The sequence below is a fragment of the Eumetopias jubatus genome, unplaced genomic scaffold, assembly GCF_037043125.1.
Source record: "Eumetopias jubatus isolate StellerSeaLion01/CBP00866 unplaced genomic scaffold, mEumJub1_p1.0 scaffold_2, whole genome shotgun sequence".
NCBI lineage: Eukaryota > Metazoa > Chordata > Mammalia > Carnivora > Otariidae > Eumetopias > Eumetopias jubatus.
This window is the reverse complement of record NW_028274808.1, coordinates 121593898-121610256: the sequence shown is the minus strand read 5'-3', so window position 1 is coordinate 121610256 and position 16359 is coordinate 121593898. Positions and strand designations below refer to the sequence as shown.

Genomic DNA, 16359 nt, shown 5'->3' with positions numbered 1-16359 from the left:
ACGTAGGCTGGAAGGAGGAAGAACAAGTGAAACTCCAGTCTGCCTCATCACTTTTGCCAGTCTTATCCATGATGATGAGTAGTTTGGAAAGGGGAGGAAGAGAAGAGGTTGAAATTGCTGACTGAAGTTAAGTTTCTTAAAATAAGTCATATGCCTTTGCTGATCCCATTTAAAAACTACTCTGCGTCATTGGGAGTTGACCCCATGAATAAGTACACATAAGCAGAAAAAGCTTCAAGAAGACTGTAATGAGTCCTTCACCGTCAGTGCCCTAATTGGATTCATTCTTTCAGTATGTGCCCTGGTGTCTTGTTGTGCCCTGCGTTAGCTTCCTGTGGCTGCCGTAAGCAGTTACCACAAACAGAGCAGCATAAAACAACAGCCGTGCATTCTGCCACAGCTGCGGATGTCGGAAGTCCCAAATCCGTTTAACGGAGCCTAAATCAAGGCGATGGCAGAGCACCGCCCCCTCCAGAGGCTCTACCACATGCCTCCAATCTCTACCCTTCTGGCAGCATTACCTCCTTTTCTGTGTGAGTGAGCTTCCCTCTACCTCTCTGTTACAAGGACACTCATGATGATGGCATTTAGGGCCTTCCAGAATAATCTCCCTATCACAAGACCCTTAATTGAATCACAGATGCAAAAATACCCTTTTTCAAAATAAGGCAACATTTACAGGTTTCAGGGATTAGAACCTGGTATCTTTGGGTGACCATTATTCAACCTGCTGTAGTTGTTATGGCCACCTTCATCCCCCACCCCCACCTCCACCCCCTGCTTTTTAGTCTGTTATTAAACAGGTGAGTGTTCTTCGAGTTTTTGTTTTTCTCATAATCCAATGCAATTTCTAACCAATACGTCTTCCAAAACTAAAGGTGTGGAGTTTTTTTAATGATGAGGAGTCTGGAGGTGGATATTTTGAGACTGGACCAGCAGCTCCACGAAGTCATCAGGGACCCAGATTCCTTGGGGTGCACTCATTGCTTTGTGGTCACAAGACTGCTGTTTCATCTCAGCCAGCGTCTGTGGGTTTGAAGCAGGGAAGGGACAAAGAGGAGAAAATAGGTGCCTGTTTTCTAAGAAGCTTTCCAGAGGCCCCACCCAACAACTGGGCTCAGATGTTGGCCAGACTAGGTCACAAGGCCACTTGTATCATCGAGGAGGCTGGGAATGTTTTTCGCAAGGTCCATTAAAACTCTCCTATAGCAGGGTTCTGTAGGTGTCAGGGAGAGGGGAGAATGGCTGTGGAGTAGGCAGCTTGTAGTTGGTCCTGGAAGGTGATGGAAACAGTTTACATTTCCATCTACAACCAGAAGAAAGCTTTGTGTATATGATCACATTAATTTTCATTCATTCTCTAATGTACACTGAGAAAACCTGTTCGATGCCAGGCATAGTGATAAGCCTGGGATATCAGGGACTCCCATATTTTGATACCTGCTATGTGCTAGACACTTTGTTAACTACTTTCCCCTGAGTTATTTACATGATCTCCTTTAATTCGCTATATCATGTTCACCTAGAGATACCAGCCCCACTTTATAGGTGAGGCAATTGAGGATCCATGAAAATGGTTAGTAGTTATCATTTCCTAGATTTAAAATAAAATTGTATTTATTTCTTCAGATTTATTTTGAGAGAGAGCAAGAGAGAGCACAAGTGGGGTTTATTTATTTATTTTGAGAGAGAGCAAGAGAGCAAGCACGAGTGGGGGGATAGGCAGAGAGAGGGAGAGAGAATCTTTTTTTTTAAATTTTTTTGTTGTTATGTTGATCACCATACATTACATCATTAGTTTTTGATGTAGTGTTCCATGATTCATTGTTTGTGCATAACACCCAGTGCTCCACGCAGAATGTGCCCTCTTTAATACCCATCACCAGGCTCACCCATCCCCCCACCTCCCTCCCCTCTAGAACCCTCAGTTTGTTTTTCAGAGTCCATCGTCTCATGGTTTGTCTCCCCCTCTGATTACCCCTCTTCATTCTTCCCCTCCTGCTGTCTTCTTTTTCTTCTTCTTTTTTTTTTTTTAACATATATTGCATTATTTGTTTCAGAAGTACAGATCTGTGATTCAACAGTCTTGCACAATTCACAGCGCTCACCATAGCACATACCCTCCCCAGTGTCTATCACCCAGCCACCCCATCCCTCCCACCCCCCACCACTCCAGCAACCCTCAGTTTGTTTCCTGAGATTAAGAATTCCTCATATCAGTGAGGTCATATGATACGTGTCTTTCTCTGATTGACTTATTTCGCTCAGCATAACACCCTCTAGTTCCAACCACGTTGTCGCAAATGGCAAGATTTCATTCCTTTTGATGGCTGCATAATATTCCATTGAATATATATACCACATCTTCTTTATCCATTCATCTTTCGATGGACGTCTTGGCTCTTTCCACAGTTTGGCTATTGTGGACATTGCTGCTGTAAACATCGGGGTGCACATACCCCTTCGGATCCCTACGTTTGTATCTTTGGGGTGTAAATACCCAGTAGTGCAATTGCTGGATCGTATGGTAGCTCTATTTTCAACTTTTTGAGGAACCTCCATACTGTTTTCCAGAGTGGCTGCACCAGCTTGCATTCCCACCAACAGTGTAGGAGGGTTCCCCTTGGGAGAGAGAGAATCTTAAGCAGGCTTCATGCCCAGTGTGGAGTCTGATGCGAGGCTCAATCCCATGACCCTGAGATCATGACCTGAGCGGCAGTCAAGAGTTGGATGCTTAACTGACTGAGCCACCCAGGCACCCCTTAAAGATAAAATTTTAGAGCTTATAATGGTAGAGCTTCATTGCACACATGTTTTCTAGTTCTGAGTTTGGTGCTAAATTGATGCTTTGAATTGAGTACAAACTCTCCACACACACCTACACCTACCCATCCACACACTAAAGCAGTGAGAAAGCATGACCTTCATCAGGTAATCCTGGATTTGAGTTCTCATTCTCAGGCGTGATTCTGTTATGTGACAGAAAAATTATTTAGCTGTCTGTGCTTCAGTTTTGTCATGTGTAAAATGGGGATAATGCCATCTGCCTTGCAAGGTTTTTGTGAGGATGAAATGAGATACAGATGTACAGTGCACATATTCAGTATGTGGTAACTTATAGTTATTTATTATGGTTGTCTTCAAATTATAGTTTAACACTGACTTACCCTTCTTTTCTTAGGCTGAATAGGTATAATACTGAAGAAATCACTTATTCCCGTTTCAGTTCTTGGGACTTTTCAATTAATTACAATACCTCTTATGACAGAACCATAGATAACTATTTGTGGTTGTGTGTTTTTGTTTTTTAAAACCAGTTTCCTATAACTCCAGGGCAGAGAAGAACTGATCTTTTTGCCAGTTTTGAGTGGTTTTTGCAATTTGACAGCAGATTGGAATAACGATTTTCCCTCCTATTAGTTTTCTATAGCTACCATACCAAATTACCACAAACTTGGTAGCTTAAGACAACACAAATTTATTTTCTCACAGTTCACGAGGTCAGAAGTCTTGACAGGTCTCAGGGCTGAAGTCAGGTGTTGGCAGGTTGGCATCCTTTCTGGAGGCTTTGGGAACTATTACTTGCCCATTGTAGTTTCTGGAGACTGGTGTCTTGGCTCGTGGCCCCTTCCTCCATCTTCAATCCCAGTAATGTAACTTCTCTTCGACCCTGCCTCCATTATTCTGTCTTTCTCTGATGACTCCTGCCTCTCTCTTCCACTTTTTAAGGATCCTGTGATTATATCGGGCCCAACTGGATAAAACAGATAATCTCCCCATCTTAAGGTCAGCTGATGAGCCGCTTTAATTCCCCTTTACCTTAGTTGTGACCCAGCACATTCACAGGTTCTGAGGATTAGGACATGGCCATCCCTGGGGTTGCCATTCTCCCAACCACATCACCCATCCTCCCCAAAAGACTGAGCTGAGTTTTAGCTTCAAAATTGAAAAAATATTGAATGTTGCAGATACCTTTTTATATATTTGAAGTCTTGAGGTTTAACATTGCAGTAGGAGGTGATAGGTATGCCCTGGGTTTTCTTAACCTAACTATTGGCAGGGGGAAGTCGTGAAGATGCTGGCCTTGGAGGAGGGGAAACTAAGCCCTCAGAGCCTTGGACAAACCTTGGGGGAGAGTAGCTTTACCATTTCTTTGGTGGTGCTTTCTATTTTTTTTTAGCTTTTTTTCTTATCCATTACTTACTCTTTTATATTTGCAAAGTCAAAACATTTGTAGGAGTTTGTGAATTTTCTTAGTATTGATAATAATTTGTTTGAATAATTTTAAGTTCTTTGAAGGAAATACCATAAAAATGAAAGCATAAATAAGATCTATGTCTGGTTGAATTCATTTTTCTAATTTATTACTTGAGTTCATTATTTGAATTCAGTTTATTACTTGAGTTCATTTTCCCAATACAGTACTTCCTACTGGCATCTGAAATATGTCACGTGAACTTTTTTCCCTAAGTGAAAAGTTGAGTCTTTCTGGTCATTGATCCATTTTGATCAATCAGCAAGTACTCACTGAAATGCCACTGTGTGCTAGCTATTGTGGTTGGCTCTGGGGATGTGGGGGTAAACTTGACATAGTGCCTTCCCTCACGGAGCTTACCGTGTAGGGCTGTCAGCGTGGAGAAAACAAAGAGGGAATAACTAACCAGGAATCAAACTAATATAAATAATGGAAAAATCTGCAAAATTTTCCTTTTTCTCTTTTCTCCCCTAGTGTATGATTGATTAATTGGGTTATGGTTCTTTTCAAATACTTCAAAATAATTTGGTGTCATAAAATTGAGATATAACTATGACTACTATTTATAATATACACTAATGTTTCTTACTTATTTGAGATACTCTCAAGTTTAGTTTGCTTTTTGAAGTGAATTTTTAAATAGATATCATCATTTCTTAAGCCTTCCCAAATACTGAATGTAGTGAAGTCACAGATTTTGACTTGTGCAAACAAAGGTTCCAGTGTCTTATTTCTTACATACAGTATTCTTTAAAATGTCTCTGATGAAGGAAGGCCTGACACTAATTTTCATGTTTGCTCCTTTAGGAATGTTTTAAAGGAAGTTGGGCAACTCACAAGTTACTGCATAAGAAAGCAAGTAAGTAAAATCACATATCTGTGTACCATTTGTCTTAGAAATGGCTTTTATGCAGAAGACTAGAAGTCTTCCAGTTCTGATTGAATTTCTGAAAGTATAATCCCAAGAGCTAGAATTAGCACGTTTTAAAATTTTTTACTCTTTGTGCTTTGTAATCATGGAAATAAAATGTGGCTGAGCAGTTTCTTTGTTAATCTTGTATGTGACATAAAAACATGAGATGATTGTTGGCATAGATAGATCTTTCTTGAGTAGTACCTGAGAATGTCCTAATTTTCTGGCACCCACTTTCCTTTGCTAGAAGTGTTTTCGTGTTGTGGGTAGGGGCACATGAGCTGTCTGGCTTCCTCTCTTGTTTTTGTTTCATTTTCCAAAATGTTATTACTTTGTTTTTTTGGTGTTTTAATATTACTATTATTATTTTTATTTTATTTTACTTTATTTATTTTATTTTATTTTATTTTATTTTGTTATGTTAATCACCATACATTACATCATTAGTTTTTGATGTAATGTTCCATGATTCATTGTTTGCGGTGTTTTAATATTATTATTTGCAGCTGAATGTTTTAAAGTTACTTTCTGAGACACCACAAAGTGAAACTCTTAGCTATTGTTGTCAGCCACATGGAACTATCACCAATTCACATGACTTTTCCTGCTTTGGCCACTCACTCATCCTGTAAATTCATTTCATTAGTGGGCTGCCTTAAGGGCTTAAGACAATTCGTTGCAGTTACCTGAAAACTGACAAGGGCTTTCTGGTCTTAAAACATGGCCATTCTGATGGATGAAGGCTTGGCAGACAGCGTATGGTTCTTGGTAAAAAGTTTGTTTCAGCCTACTGATCTTTGTTTTTTTATTCATCTAACTGTATATTTTTTAGGAATTTGCTGGTTTAATAAACATAGATTATTTCATATATATCTGTCTTAAAATCTCATTGAGGTCAGTTTAACCACCATTTGAAAGAAAGGGAAATAAAAATATAAAAAGACAATTTCTGTGGTTCTATAAAGTGAACTCTACGTTGAATGGAAATGCTAGGTTATTATGGGAGGAGGAAATGTGGTTAAAAATGAGGAAGAAGGATCTCAAATAAATAAGAGTTAAGCAAAGCATAAATAACAGGATTTGTTACTTCAGATCAAAGTATAGAGGTTGGCTTAAATAAAGCTATTTAACTTTATTCAGTCATACATTAAGTACTGTATTTCTAAGGTGTTAGATATTTTTAGAGCTCTTTGAGCCAGTTATTAACATTTTATATCCAGGAAATTAAAGCATAGGGAAGTGAAGGGTTGAGATGAAATAGTATGTTAATAAAACAGCTTAGAATGTGTCTCTACCCCAGGCGTTTGCTAACTCATTGAAGTGTGTGTGTTTTGTTTTGTTTTGTTTTTATAAGATTTTATTTGAGAGAGAGAGAGAACGAGAATGAGTTGGGGGGAAGGGGCAGAGGGAGAGGGAGAAGCAGGTTCTCCGCTGAGCAGGGAGCCTGACGTGGGGCTGGATCCTAGGGTGCTGGGATCATTACCTGAGCTGAAGACAGATGCTTAACTGACTGAGCCACCCAGGTGCCCCAAGTGTGCGTGTTTCTTTAATACTGGATTCCTATGGGAAATTAAGGGCCATTACGACCTACACTCCAAGAGAATTAAACAAGCTGACGTCCTCTAAGTAAAAAGATCATAATTATTACTGCCTTAGACTGAAACTATTTGCATTTTACTCATTGCTCTTAGTGTTTACTATGGTGCCATCTTTTAGATGGTGCCCTCTTGGATCTTTGGGCATGGTTCTCTTAGTGGGTGAGAGCATTGTTCTTAGTTCCTTTGGGCTGTTTTGGTTAGAGACAGCCCTCAGCTGGCCAGCCCTGTATCTTTCAGATCCTATTAAATTGACCCCGACTACACCCATTGGGGAGGGCAGTCCCAGAGGAGGGAATGGTGTTGGGAAGGTTGGTATCCAGGGGAAAAGAATGCTGGGCTGGCAAGGAACCAGGGTGTATTAGAAGATCGCATTTTATTCCAAGAAGCAATAGTGAGATAACATACAGCATGCAGTTCATTTCACGAAGATGACATACCCCGCCTTTTTCTTTTTCTTTTTTTTTTTTTAAGACCTTATTTATTTATTTGAGAGAGACAGAGATAGCGAGAGAGAGCAGGAGCGGGGAGGAGAGGGAGAAGCAGGCTCCCCACTGAGCTGGGAGCCTGACACAGGGCTTGATCCCAGGATCCTGGGACTGAGCCACCCAGGCACCCTGTTTTTCTTTCTTTCTTTCTTTCTTTTTTTTTTTTAACTGTAATGTGTACTGATCTCTAATTAAGGAGCCTGATTTATATTTATATTGGTACAGGATATTGGTCTGTCATTTGCTTTTAATATTTTTGCCTAGTTTTGGCACGAGAGTAATCCTGGACTCATGAAATGGGAGATGTTGCCTCCACTTTTCTTTTCTAGAAGAGATTGTGTAGAATTGGTATTATTTCTTCTGTAAATATTTGGTATAATTTATTAGTGAAGCCATCTGGACCTAGAGTTGTTTTGATTGCAGAAGCTAATCAGGCCTTAGGAAAATTTCAAGTGTGAGTTAAAGAAATGACTCAAGGGTAGAATTTACTTTTCATGTGTCCTGGTGAAGAAGACCGGTTAGATTGCAAAGCCCTTAGATGCACATAGTGTTGACGCTCACTCGGTGCATATTTCCAACATGTATCTCCTGTCAGAATGCACACAGTAGCATTGGCTGTTAGTCTGATCTGTAAAAGTTGTCAGTAATAATATAGTATGTTTTAGATTGTCATTTTTTTTAGTTTATCACTGATAAAACCAGTGTTTCTTTGTCACCTTTGCTTACAGTTAAAAGGTAGGAGGAGCACTTTATAAGTATTTTTTGAATAACCAAAAGTATGATATGAAAACTCGATTTAAAAACAAAACAAAACTTTAAATAATCCTTTTTATTCTACTTCTCTACCCCTCCAAACCTAGTATGCTTGATTTTTGGATAGCAGAGAGAAGGTGTTATGTCATCATTCAGAACTTTTTCCACCAAGCTTTGTGAGCATGGGTTACGTTAAGCCTCACCTCCAAAATGCTGAAATTACAGGTTTGTTATGAGGATTAAATAAATAAATCCACATAAAGTGCTTAGCATATGTACAATGCCTAGTAAGTGCTCAACAATTGTTTAATAATCATCTCTGGAACAACCGAGTCAGGATTGTGAGCAGAAAATCCTGTCCCAGGCAAAGCTTAGACGTGTGCAGTTCTTCTGTGTCAGCTGACTAGGAGGAGGCAGCCTGCACAGGACCTTTTTAAGAGTGAGGCCTGGGTGTGCTGTGCTTTGGGTCACACCTTGTGCATACCAGATACTCTTTGCCACTCCCTGCAGCGTACCTGGCTGGGCCTTTGGCATTGTCATGTTTGAAAGACAACTACAGATATTTATTTACACTGTCCTGTGCTCTCAGTCTTTTGACAAAGACCCATTGGTGAATAATTTTGTTCCTAATCCCCAGTACAGTTCATGCTTACTAGTAGGTATCTGTTAATGTGTCTAGCATTTGAGGGTTAGATCAAATTGATCCTGAAATGTAAACTAACTTACTTTTGAGGTGTAAATTTCCCTAAGTAAATTATACCTAGAGATTAGAAATTGCCATAATTCAGTCTTAACTGATTTAGGTAGCTTTGAGTTATATTATTTGTTGGAGGTCTGCTTTTAATTCTCTTTTGAAAATAGATTGTGGAAAAGCCCAAACAGATCAGCAGGAAGCTTTGAAAGATTGTGCATCTTTCCTTCTCCCTCCACACTCCCCGGGAGTGTGTCAGACCAAAAAGCCTACATCTTGATTGCTGTTCTGTCCTAGGTTTCAGGTGAAAATTATTCTAGAAGTTCATATTTCAGACAAAGCACTTGATGCAGTTGATAGCCGAAGCAGGCGTCCACTTGCCTGCATTTTGAACTGTTTCCTGTAATGTTTGACCCTGGGGGTAATGAATGGAGTCCAGTTTTGTCCTGGGATGCGAAACAGTTTTCCTATTGACATTCACGTTCACGGTGGCTTTCTTGAACTCCAGAGGGGAGAAAGATCTAAAATTCAGGAGCATGATAGAGCTTTTCTTTTCCTTTGCTATTCTTATCTTATTTTCTAGTCTTACTCTTTTCTATTCCTTTGCCTTATATGTAATATTATAATTGCATTCTCTTCCAAAGCAATGTGACTGGACTGGCTGTATTTTTGCAGTCTTGTCAGTTGTGTTTCAACCACTGTTCAATCCCAGGTTGACGAAGGGCTCTGTGGAAAGGGTACTGCACTGGGAACCAGCGTTCCTACATGTCTCTGCACTTGTGAGCCATACTGCCTCAGTTTCCTCCTCTGTAAAATGAGGAGTCAATAGTGTAGATTGTCTTTTTGTTTTTGTTAACTTTAGGACTTACTGATCTTATAACTGGAAGTTTATACTTCACTCATTTCACCATTCCTCTGCAGCTTAACATTATGTGAGTATTTCTGTTCCTCCCCATTTTGGATGTTTAGATTGTCTAAAGGAAGTCTGACTTTTATTTTTTTGTTTTTTAATTTTTTTTAAGTCTGACTTTTAAAAACTATGATAGCTTAACAGTAAACAGGAGAAGATCAGTGTGCGTTGGGAGGTGTATAGGTTGATTTGGTGTAGGAGGGATTTGAATTCCTGCTGTGTAAAAGTCTTAGGTTACTTTTATTTTACTTGGTGGATAAGAGATGCAGTCAGGGTGCTGACATCAGACACTATTGAGGGTCTGTTCCATGTGCAAAGAATTCTTAGGTGCATTAACATTATGTACTAATAACTAACCTGGTAAGAGTGAGTGTGTGTGTGTGATTCTTAATTTTTCTGAGTTTTCAGTAATTTTCTGTTGATTGTTCCCTCCTCTTATCTTTGACTTTCCTACTTCCTTCTCTTACTCCCTTTCTGAAAAAAGGCATAGGATGACTATAAAATTTTCAAAGCATTCTGAAGTACTTGTCTGAAAGCTGTTTGCCAGCTAAGTGGGAAATTTTTGTTTTTTACTTTAAATTTGCTGTGGAATTATTTAGAATCCGTTCTTTCAGTAAGAGCACAGAATCCATTTATAACATCTGCTCTCAGTTGGGAAGTTTTGCCTAGGCTTAGATTTTATATTTCAAAAAATGGGCTTCCTATAAATTGACATTGTAGAGAGAATACATTTAGCATTTTCTTGGAAAAGGAATTCTGTGAGCTATTCCTATTTGGTATTGTATAAAATCTTAGAATATGTTTAGCTTGGGTCTTTTCTCCCAAGACACTTAAATCTTTGAGGAATCATAGGGTTGTGAACATAGCAAGAAAGCAGAAGCTTTGGTGATTTAGGTTAGGGTGGAAGTTTGCTAGATTTTTACGCCTGGGCTCTGTGGCTTGGTTTCCAAACAAGTGATAGCTTGTTCCAAACAAGTGCTCAGTAGCTTGACAACTGAAGTATTTCTTTCTCTTTTATTTCTTGTCTGCCCACCTCCTAGAAGATGAAAAGGCCAAACGAGAAGTGTCTTCCTGGACTGTAGAAGGTGATATTAACACTGATCCGTGGGCAGGCTATCGATATACTGGTAAACTCAGACCACATTATCCACTGGTGAGTAAATAAGGTAATACAAATTTTACATTCTTTTTTTTTTTTTTTTAAGATTTTATTTAATAGAGAGGGGGGAAAGGATAAGCCAGGGGAGGGGCAGGAGGAGAGGGAGAAGCAGACTCCCCACTGAGCAGGGAGCCCACTGTCGCTGTCTGGCTTGATCCCAGGACCCTGGGATCATGAACCGAGCCAAAGTCAGACACTTAACTGACTGAGCCACCCAGGCGCCCACAAAATTTTACATTCTTTCAAACCAGTTTTCAGAATTTTCAGTTTCCTAAAAATGATACATGTGTTTTGTATTCCAATTATTAATCATATAATCAGGATTAAATTTGCATTCTAGCTCTTTAGCTTTTATGATATATTACTTGGAATTTAGGATAATTGAGAGTCATGGGCAAAACAAAGAATTTTAGGTGAAAGGATTAAAAATGCTCTAATCTTATTAGAATGAGGTAGAATAGGTATTTTCTGGCCAGCACAGTGATAGTGTATATTACTCTTTTCCTAGTATTTTTAAGCAGGATATATTTCCACCTTAATTTAGATATGGCTTTTCTGCCACACCCAGCCCTTCCTATGTTCTTGGCAGGTGGACCTCAGGAATCTTAACACAGGAATTGACTTAAGTTGACATCTGTTTGCTATCCTTAAATATTTAAAAACTCTTTACTGATGGTTTTCTTTTTATCAAAGGGGTATATCTTTAAATTTTAAAATTTGGAAAAATATAAAAAACATGAGAAAGTCTCTTTAATTCTACCTCCAGAGATAATGACCAGGAGCATATTAATGTATATTTACTTTGAGACATTATTTTATTACTGTTTTTGGTTTGCTGGTTTGTTTGGAGCAACATGGGCACCTTGCTGTCTGTGTCATCTTAAATCCTAACTTGTCCACTCTCCTCCTTTCGTAAGTATCCTCAGAAAGGCAGTGGCATTAGCCACTAGGAAAGGAAAGCTTAGTCTTCATGAAAGAGATACGATATTTAAGATGTCATTTAAAACTTGTTTTCCATTTATATATGAATGAACTTTTATCTTTAGTGTTTTTTCCCCTACATTTTTTTTCTTTGTTAGTAAATTTTAATAATGAAAGTTACTTTCAGATTTGAATTGGTTTTAACTAACTTCTTTGATGTTTTTAGATGCCAACAAGGCCAGTGCCAAGTTATATTCAAAGACCAGATTATGCTGATCACCCTTTAGGTAAATTCTGTGCTGATTCTTCATTTTTCAATTTGTGGGCTTGGTGACTACTGCAAAGGAAAGGAGTTTTTTTGTTTGTTTTTTTTTTGGTGGAAATTTTTCAGTGCTGGATTTCCAATAAAATGTAAACATGTGTTTCCGAGACACAGTAGAACATTTGTAAGAATCAAAGATTCTTTCCTCCCTTTAGAAATCTACCCAATTCTGAAAACGTTGTTTATGTAGCTAACGGCTACATTTAACATAATGTATTTTGTGTTGTTCTGTCAAATTCTAGATTAAAAATTGTTTTGATTTTAACATGTCCTCCTACCTTAACTATGTAATATCTATTTAGATTAAAAAAACAGCTTGTGGAGGCCTTGATTGTGAATGTCTAATTGACATTGATGAATGTCAGTAATGAACATTTAGTTCATTGATTGAATGAACTAAAGACTCTGGGCTATAGCAGTAATAGAAATAATAGGATGATTATGATTCTATAACTGATACTTATTTTTTCATGACTACGTGTCAGGCACTGTGTTAAGTTCTTTACATGCATTCCTTTCTCCATTTAATGCTTTGACCACCCCTGAGTTGGGTTCCATGGTCTTCTCCATTTTATAGATACTGATAGTGAGACACCCAGAGAAGATAGGTAATTTGCAGCACAGGTTAGTGGAGCAGTCTGATCTTAGGGCCTGCATACATAGCTTCAGTTGGACTATGTGAGATTACTGATTTTGCATGTCTAAAATGTTGAGTATCAGCATTTTTCTGTGGTTTAATCTACTAAGCTGAGCTACCTTTGCTTTGTTCTGTAAGAGGTGGAGAGGTATATTAACTTATGAATATAATTTTATTTTTTAAAAGATTTATTGATTTATTTTAGAGATATAAAGAGAGAGTGCGCATGGGCAGTGGGAGGGGTAGAGGGAGAGGGAGAGGAAGAGAGAATCCACAAGCAGACTCCTCGGCTGAACACAGAGCCCATCACGGGACTCAGTCTCAGGACCCTGACATTATGACCTGAGCCGAAATCAAGAGTTGAGTTGGCCGCTTAATGGACTGAGCCACCCAGGCGCCCCATGAATAGAATTTTAAAGTTTAGTTAAACTCCACAATTTCAGATGAATTGAAGGACAGGACAGTCTGAATGACAATATTGTTAAGGATGTATAATTTCATTTCTCTATACTTAATATTCTTGAGTATAGTTTTAATTTGTTTTAAAAAAATACATAGACAAGGTAAATTCTAATAGGATAAAATGTTACACAGTGAAAAGTAAGTCCTACGCCCCAGAGGTAACCACTGTTAACAGTTTATTGGGGCACTTTCTGGAGATATTTTATGTGTGCACACACAAAAATACCCCACCCCAATTCCACACAAAAGGAACAAACTGTATATACTTTTTCACCTTGTTATATTCTCTTAATATTTCTTGGAAACATTCTATATAAACCCTCCACTTCTTTTTAATGACTGAGGTGTATTGCATTGTGTGGATGTGTCAGTTTGTTAAACCAGGCCTCTACTAATGTATGGCTGGTTTATTTCCAGGTTTTTACTTCTTACAATTTGACTGCAGTAACTCTTTTTTATTTACTTCTTTGTGAACGTGTGAGAGTATTTCTGTAGGTTAATTGCCTGAAGTAAATAGGTAGATCAAAGGATGCATGCATTTTTTATTTTGAGAGGCTCTACAAATTTCCGAGATTTTGCCGTTTGTTGCTCTCATTAAAAACATATGGGGGGGTTTCTTTTCCTACATCCTCCCCAGTATAGAATGTTGCCAAGTTTTATGATTTGTGCTAATTGTTACTGTAATTTATATTTTTAAATTGTAAGGTTGAGCATCTTTTTATATGTTAAAGGTCATTTTTATTTTTTTTCCCTCTTGATCTGTCTGTTCATATCCTTAGCCTCCCCCTCAGTTAGATTTGTAGTTTTTTCTATACTGAGTTATAAGTGCTCTTTCTATATTAAGAAAAATAATCCCTTGATATATGTGCTATAAATGTTTTTTCCCAACTGAACATTTACATTTTTGTCTTTATAGCATTACATTTATGACACACTTTCAACGTTTTTCTGTAATAAAATTTATCAGTGTTTTCTTTTAAGGTGTCTATGGCTTTATGACCTAGAAAGACCTTTTTGGTTCAGATATTATAAAAAATATTTTCTCCTCTTTTCTTCCACTATTTTCATGGTTTCACTCTTTGTGTATGATAAGATTTTTGATGCTTTTATCATTTATTATTAGGTGTTAAATAGGGATGCAACTTAATTTTTCTCTCAGAAGAATATCTGGTTATCATATCACTAGTGTTTAAAGAAATCAGTTGTCTTTTAATTGATTTTTAAATGCAATCTATGTCCTTATAGTAAGTTCTCACACGTCTGGGTCTGTTTTTGGTTTCTAATCTGTTTCATTAACCCATTTGTCTAATCATGTGCCATTGCCAAACTCTTTTAATTATTATTGCTATGTAATGTTTTAATACTTGGTAAGCCTTGTTGCCCCACCTTTCCTCTTTTTCAGAATTTTCCTGGCATTCTTGCATGTTTGTTTTTCCATGTGAAATTTATTTTATTTTATTACTTTTTCCATGCGAAATTTAGAATCTGTCTGGTTCCCAAAAATACCCTGTTGCCATTTTTTATTGGGATAGCATTAAATTTATAGACTCATATTGGAAGAATTCACATCTTTACAGTATGGAGTATTCCTACCCAAGGAGAGGGTGTTTTTCTCTTTTGTCTCCTTTTATGTCTTTTAGTGGTGTTTTCAATTTTTCTTCATTAGGCTTCCTTTTTGTTGTTAAGTTTATTCCTGGATACTTTTTTAGTTACTCTTATGAATAGCATCTTCTCTATTTTCTAGCAGTGGTTTGTATATGGGAAAGTTAATTGACTCTGATGTATTTATCTGATATTCTGCCAACTTGCTGCACTCTTATTTCTAGTCATTTATCAGGTATTCCCTTGTTCTAGGGACACATAATCATATCTCTCAAATGATGAGGGTTTTGTTCTTTTCTTTCTAGTTTTATACATCTTATTCTTTCTCTTGTTTAATTACATTTGTTAGTACTGTCAGAACATTGTTAAATAATACTCCTGAGGAGTGGACATTCCATTATGATGGTTCTTAACTTGAGATTTGTATTTGTCATGTTAAGGTGCTAGCTGGCCATGTTATCAGAATTATCTTTGAAGATGATCATTTATCTTTCCTCTCTTAATCTGCAGCTCTGATGGATTGTATTAATAGGTTTGTTAATATTGAACTATCCTTGCCTTTCCAATATGAATCTCATTTAAGTCATGCTGTATTTTATGTTTTTTGGATTCTGTTTGATAATACTTTATTTGGGATTTTTATATCTTTTATAAAAAAGCTTAGTTTATGGTTGATTATGTTCTCTTTTGTCAAGTTTTGAAATAATACTGACTGTGACACTTTTCAAATGTATGAATAACTTGAATTAAGCTAATTTTATTAGTGAAAATTCTTAGGGTGGTATTTTTCAAACTTTTTTGACTATGGCCTAGAACGAAAAATGGATTTTATAACATGATCTGTGTGTGGGTGTGTGTGTGTGTGTGTAAATTAACATTCCACAATAGCACTTAGTCTATATGATTTAGTCTAATATTTTCTGTTCCATGTATTTTCTTTAAAAAAATGTTAGTCATGGTCCACTAAAGGGTCACAAGCTACAGTTTGAAAAACACCGACTTAGGTTCTTGTTTAAAAAAATCAGTGAGTATAATGATTCATCAGTAGTTGGTATATAATTGCTTCATTAGTTGATGATCGTTACAGCAATTTGTAAATTGTATGGTACTGTTTAAGTGTGAATCATTTCCTGACCTTACCAGCATATTGCCTGTCATGTAATAAGTACTCCATACTGACTGATTTCTAATAGATCTGGGATTTGTTCTTTCGAATTCTGTCTTCAGTTTGTTTAGCAAATTTCCTTTTCATATTGAAAATATTTTTAAAAAATATCTGACCTGGACCCTCCAAAATGATGAGATACTATTGTGTGAAATAATGAGGCTTGACGATTACTGTGTCATTAGGAAGACAATTAGGCTAATAAATACTACATCTTTCCATTCATTCTGGCTTTTCTTACTGATTTTCTTTTTCAGGAATGTCTGAATCTGAACAGGCTCTTAAAGGTACTTCTCAAATTAAATTACTCTCATCTGAAGATATAGAAGGAATGCGACTTGTATGTAGGGTAAGAGTTACTTTTTTCCCCATGGAGTAAGCTACATTTAAGTGGACATGAAGTAGTTAGACATGAAGTCAATGATTTGTTGATTTATAAAGGTAGCAAATGTTACATTATAAGACTTTGGCTAGCCATACTTATTT

The 16359-nt window shown here is 37.3% G+C and overlaps 1 protein-coding gene across 1 annotated transcript in view; it reads left to right on the top strand.

The window, feature by feature from the left end:
• Positions 1-16359, top strand: part of METAP1 (methionyl aminopeptidase 1) — a 65259-nt gene that overhangs the window by 30034 nt on the left and 18866 nt on the right. Inside the window, exons 2-5 of the mRNA XM_088021099.1 lie at positions 5063-5114; positions 10646-10758; positions 11912-11972; positions 16131-16222. Of these exons, the coding sequence (XP_087877225.1) occupies positions 5063-5114; positions 10646-10758; positions 11912-11972; positions 16131-16222 (318 nt within the window). The remainder of the gene's footprint in view (positions 1-5062; positions 5115-10645; positions 10759-11911; positions 11973-16130; positions 16223-16359) is intronic.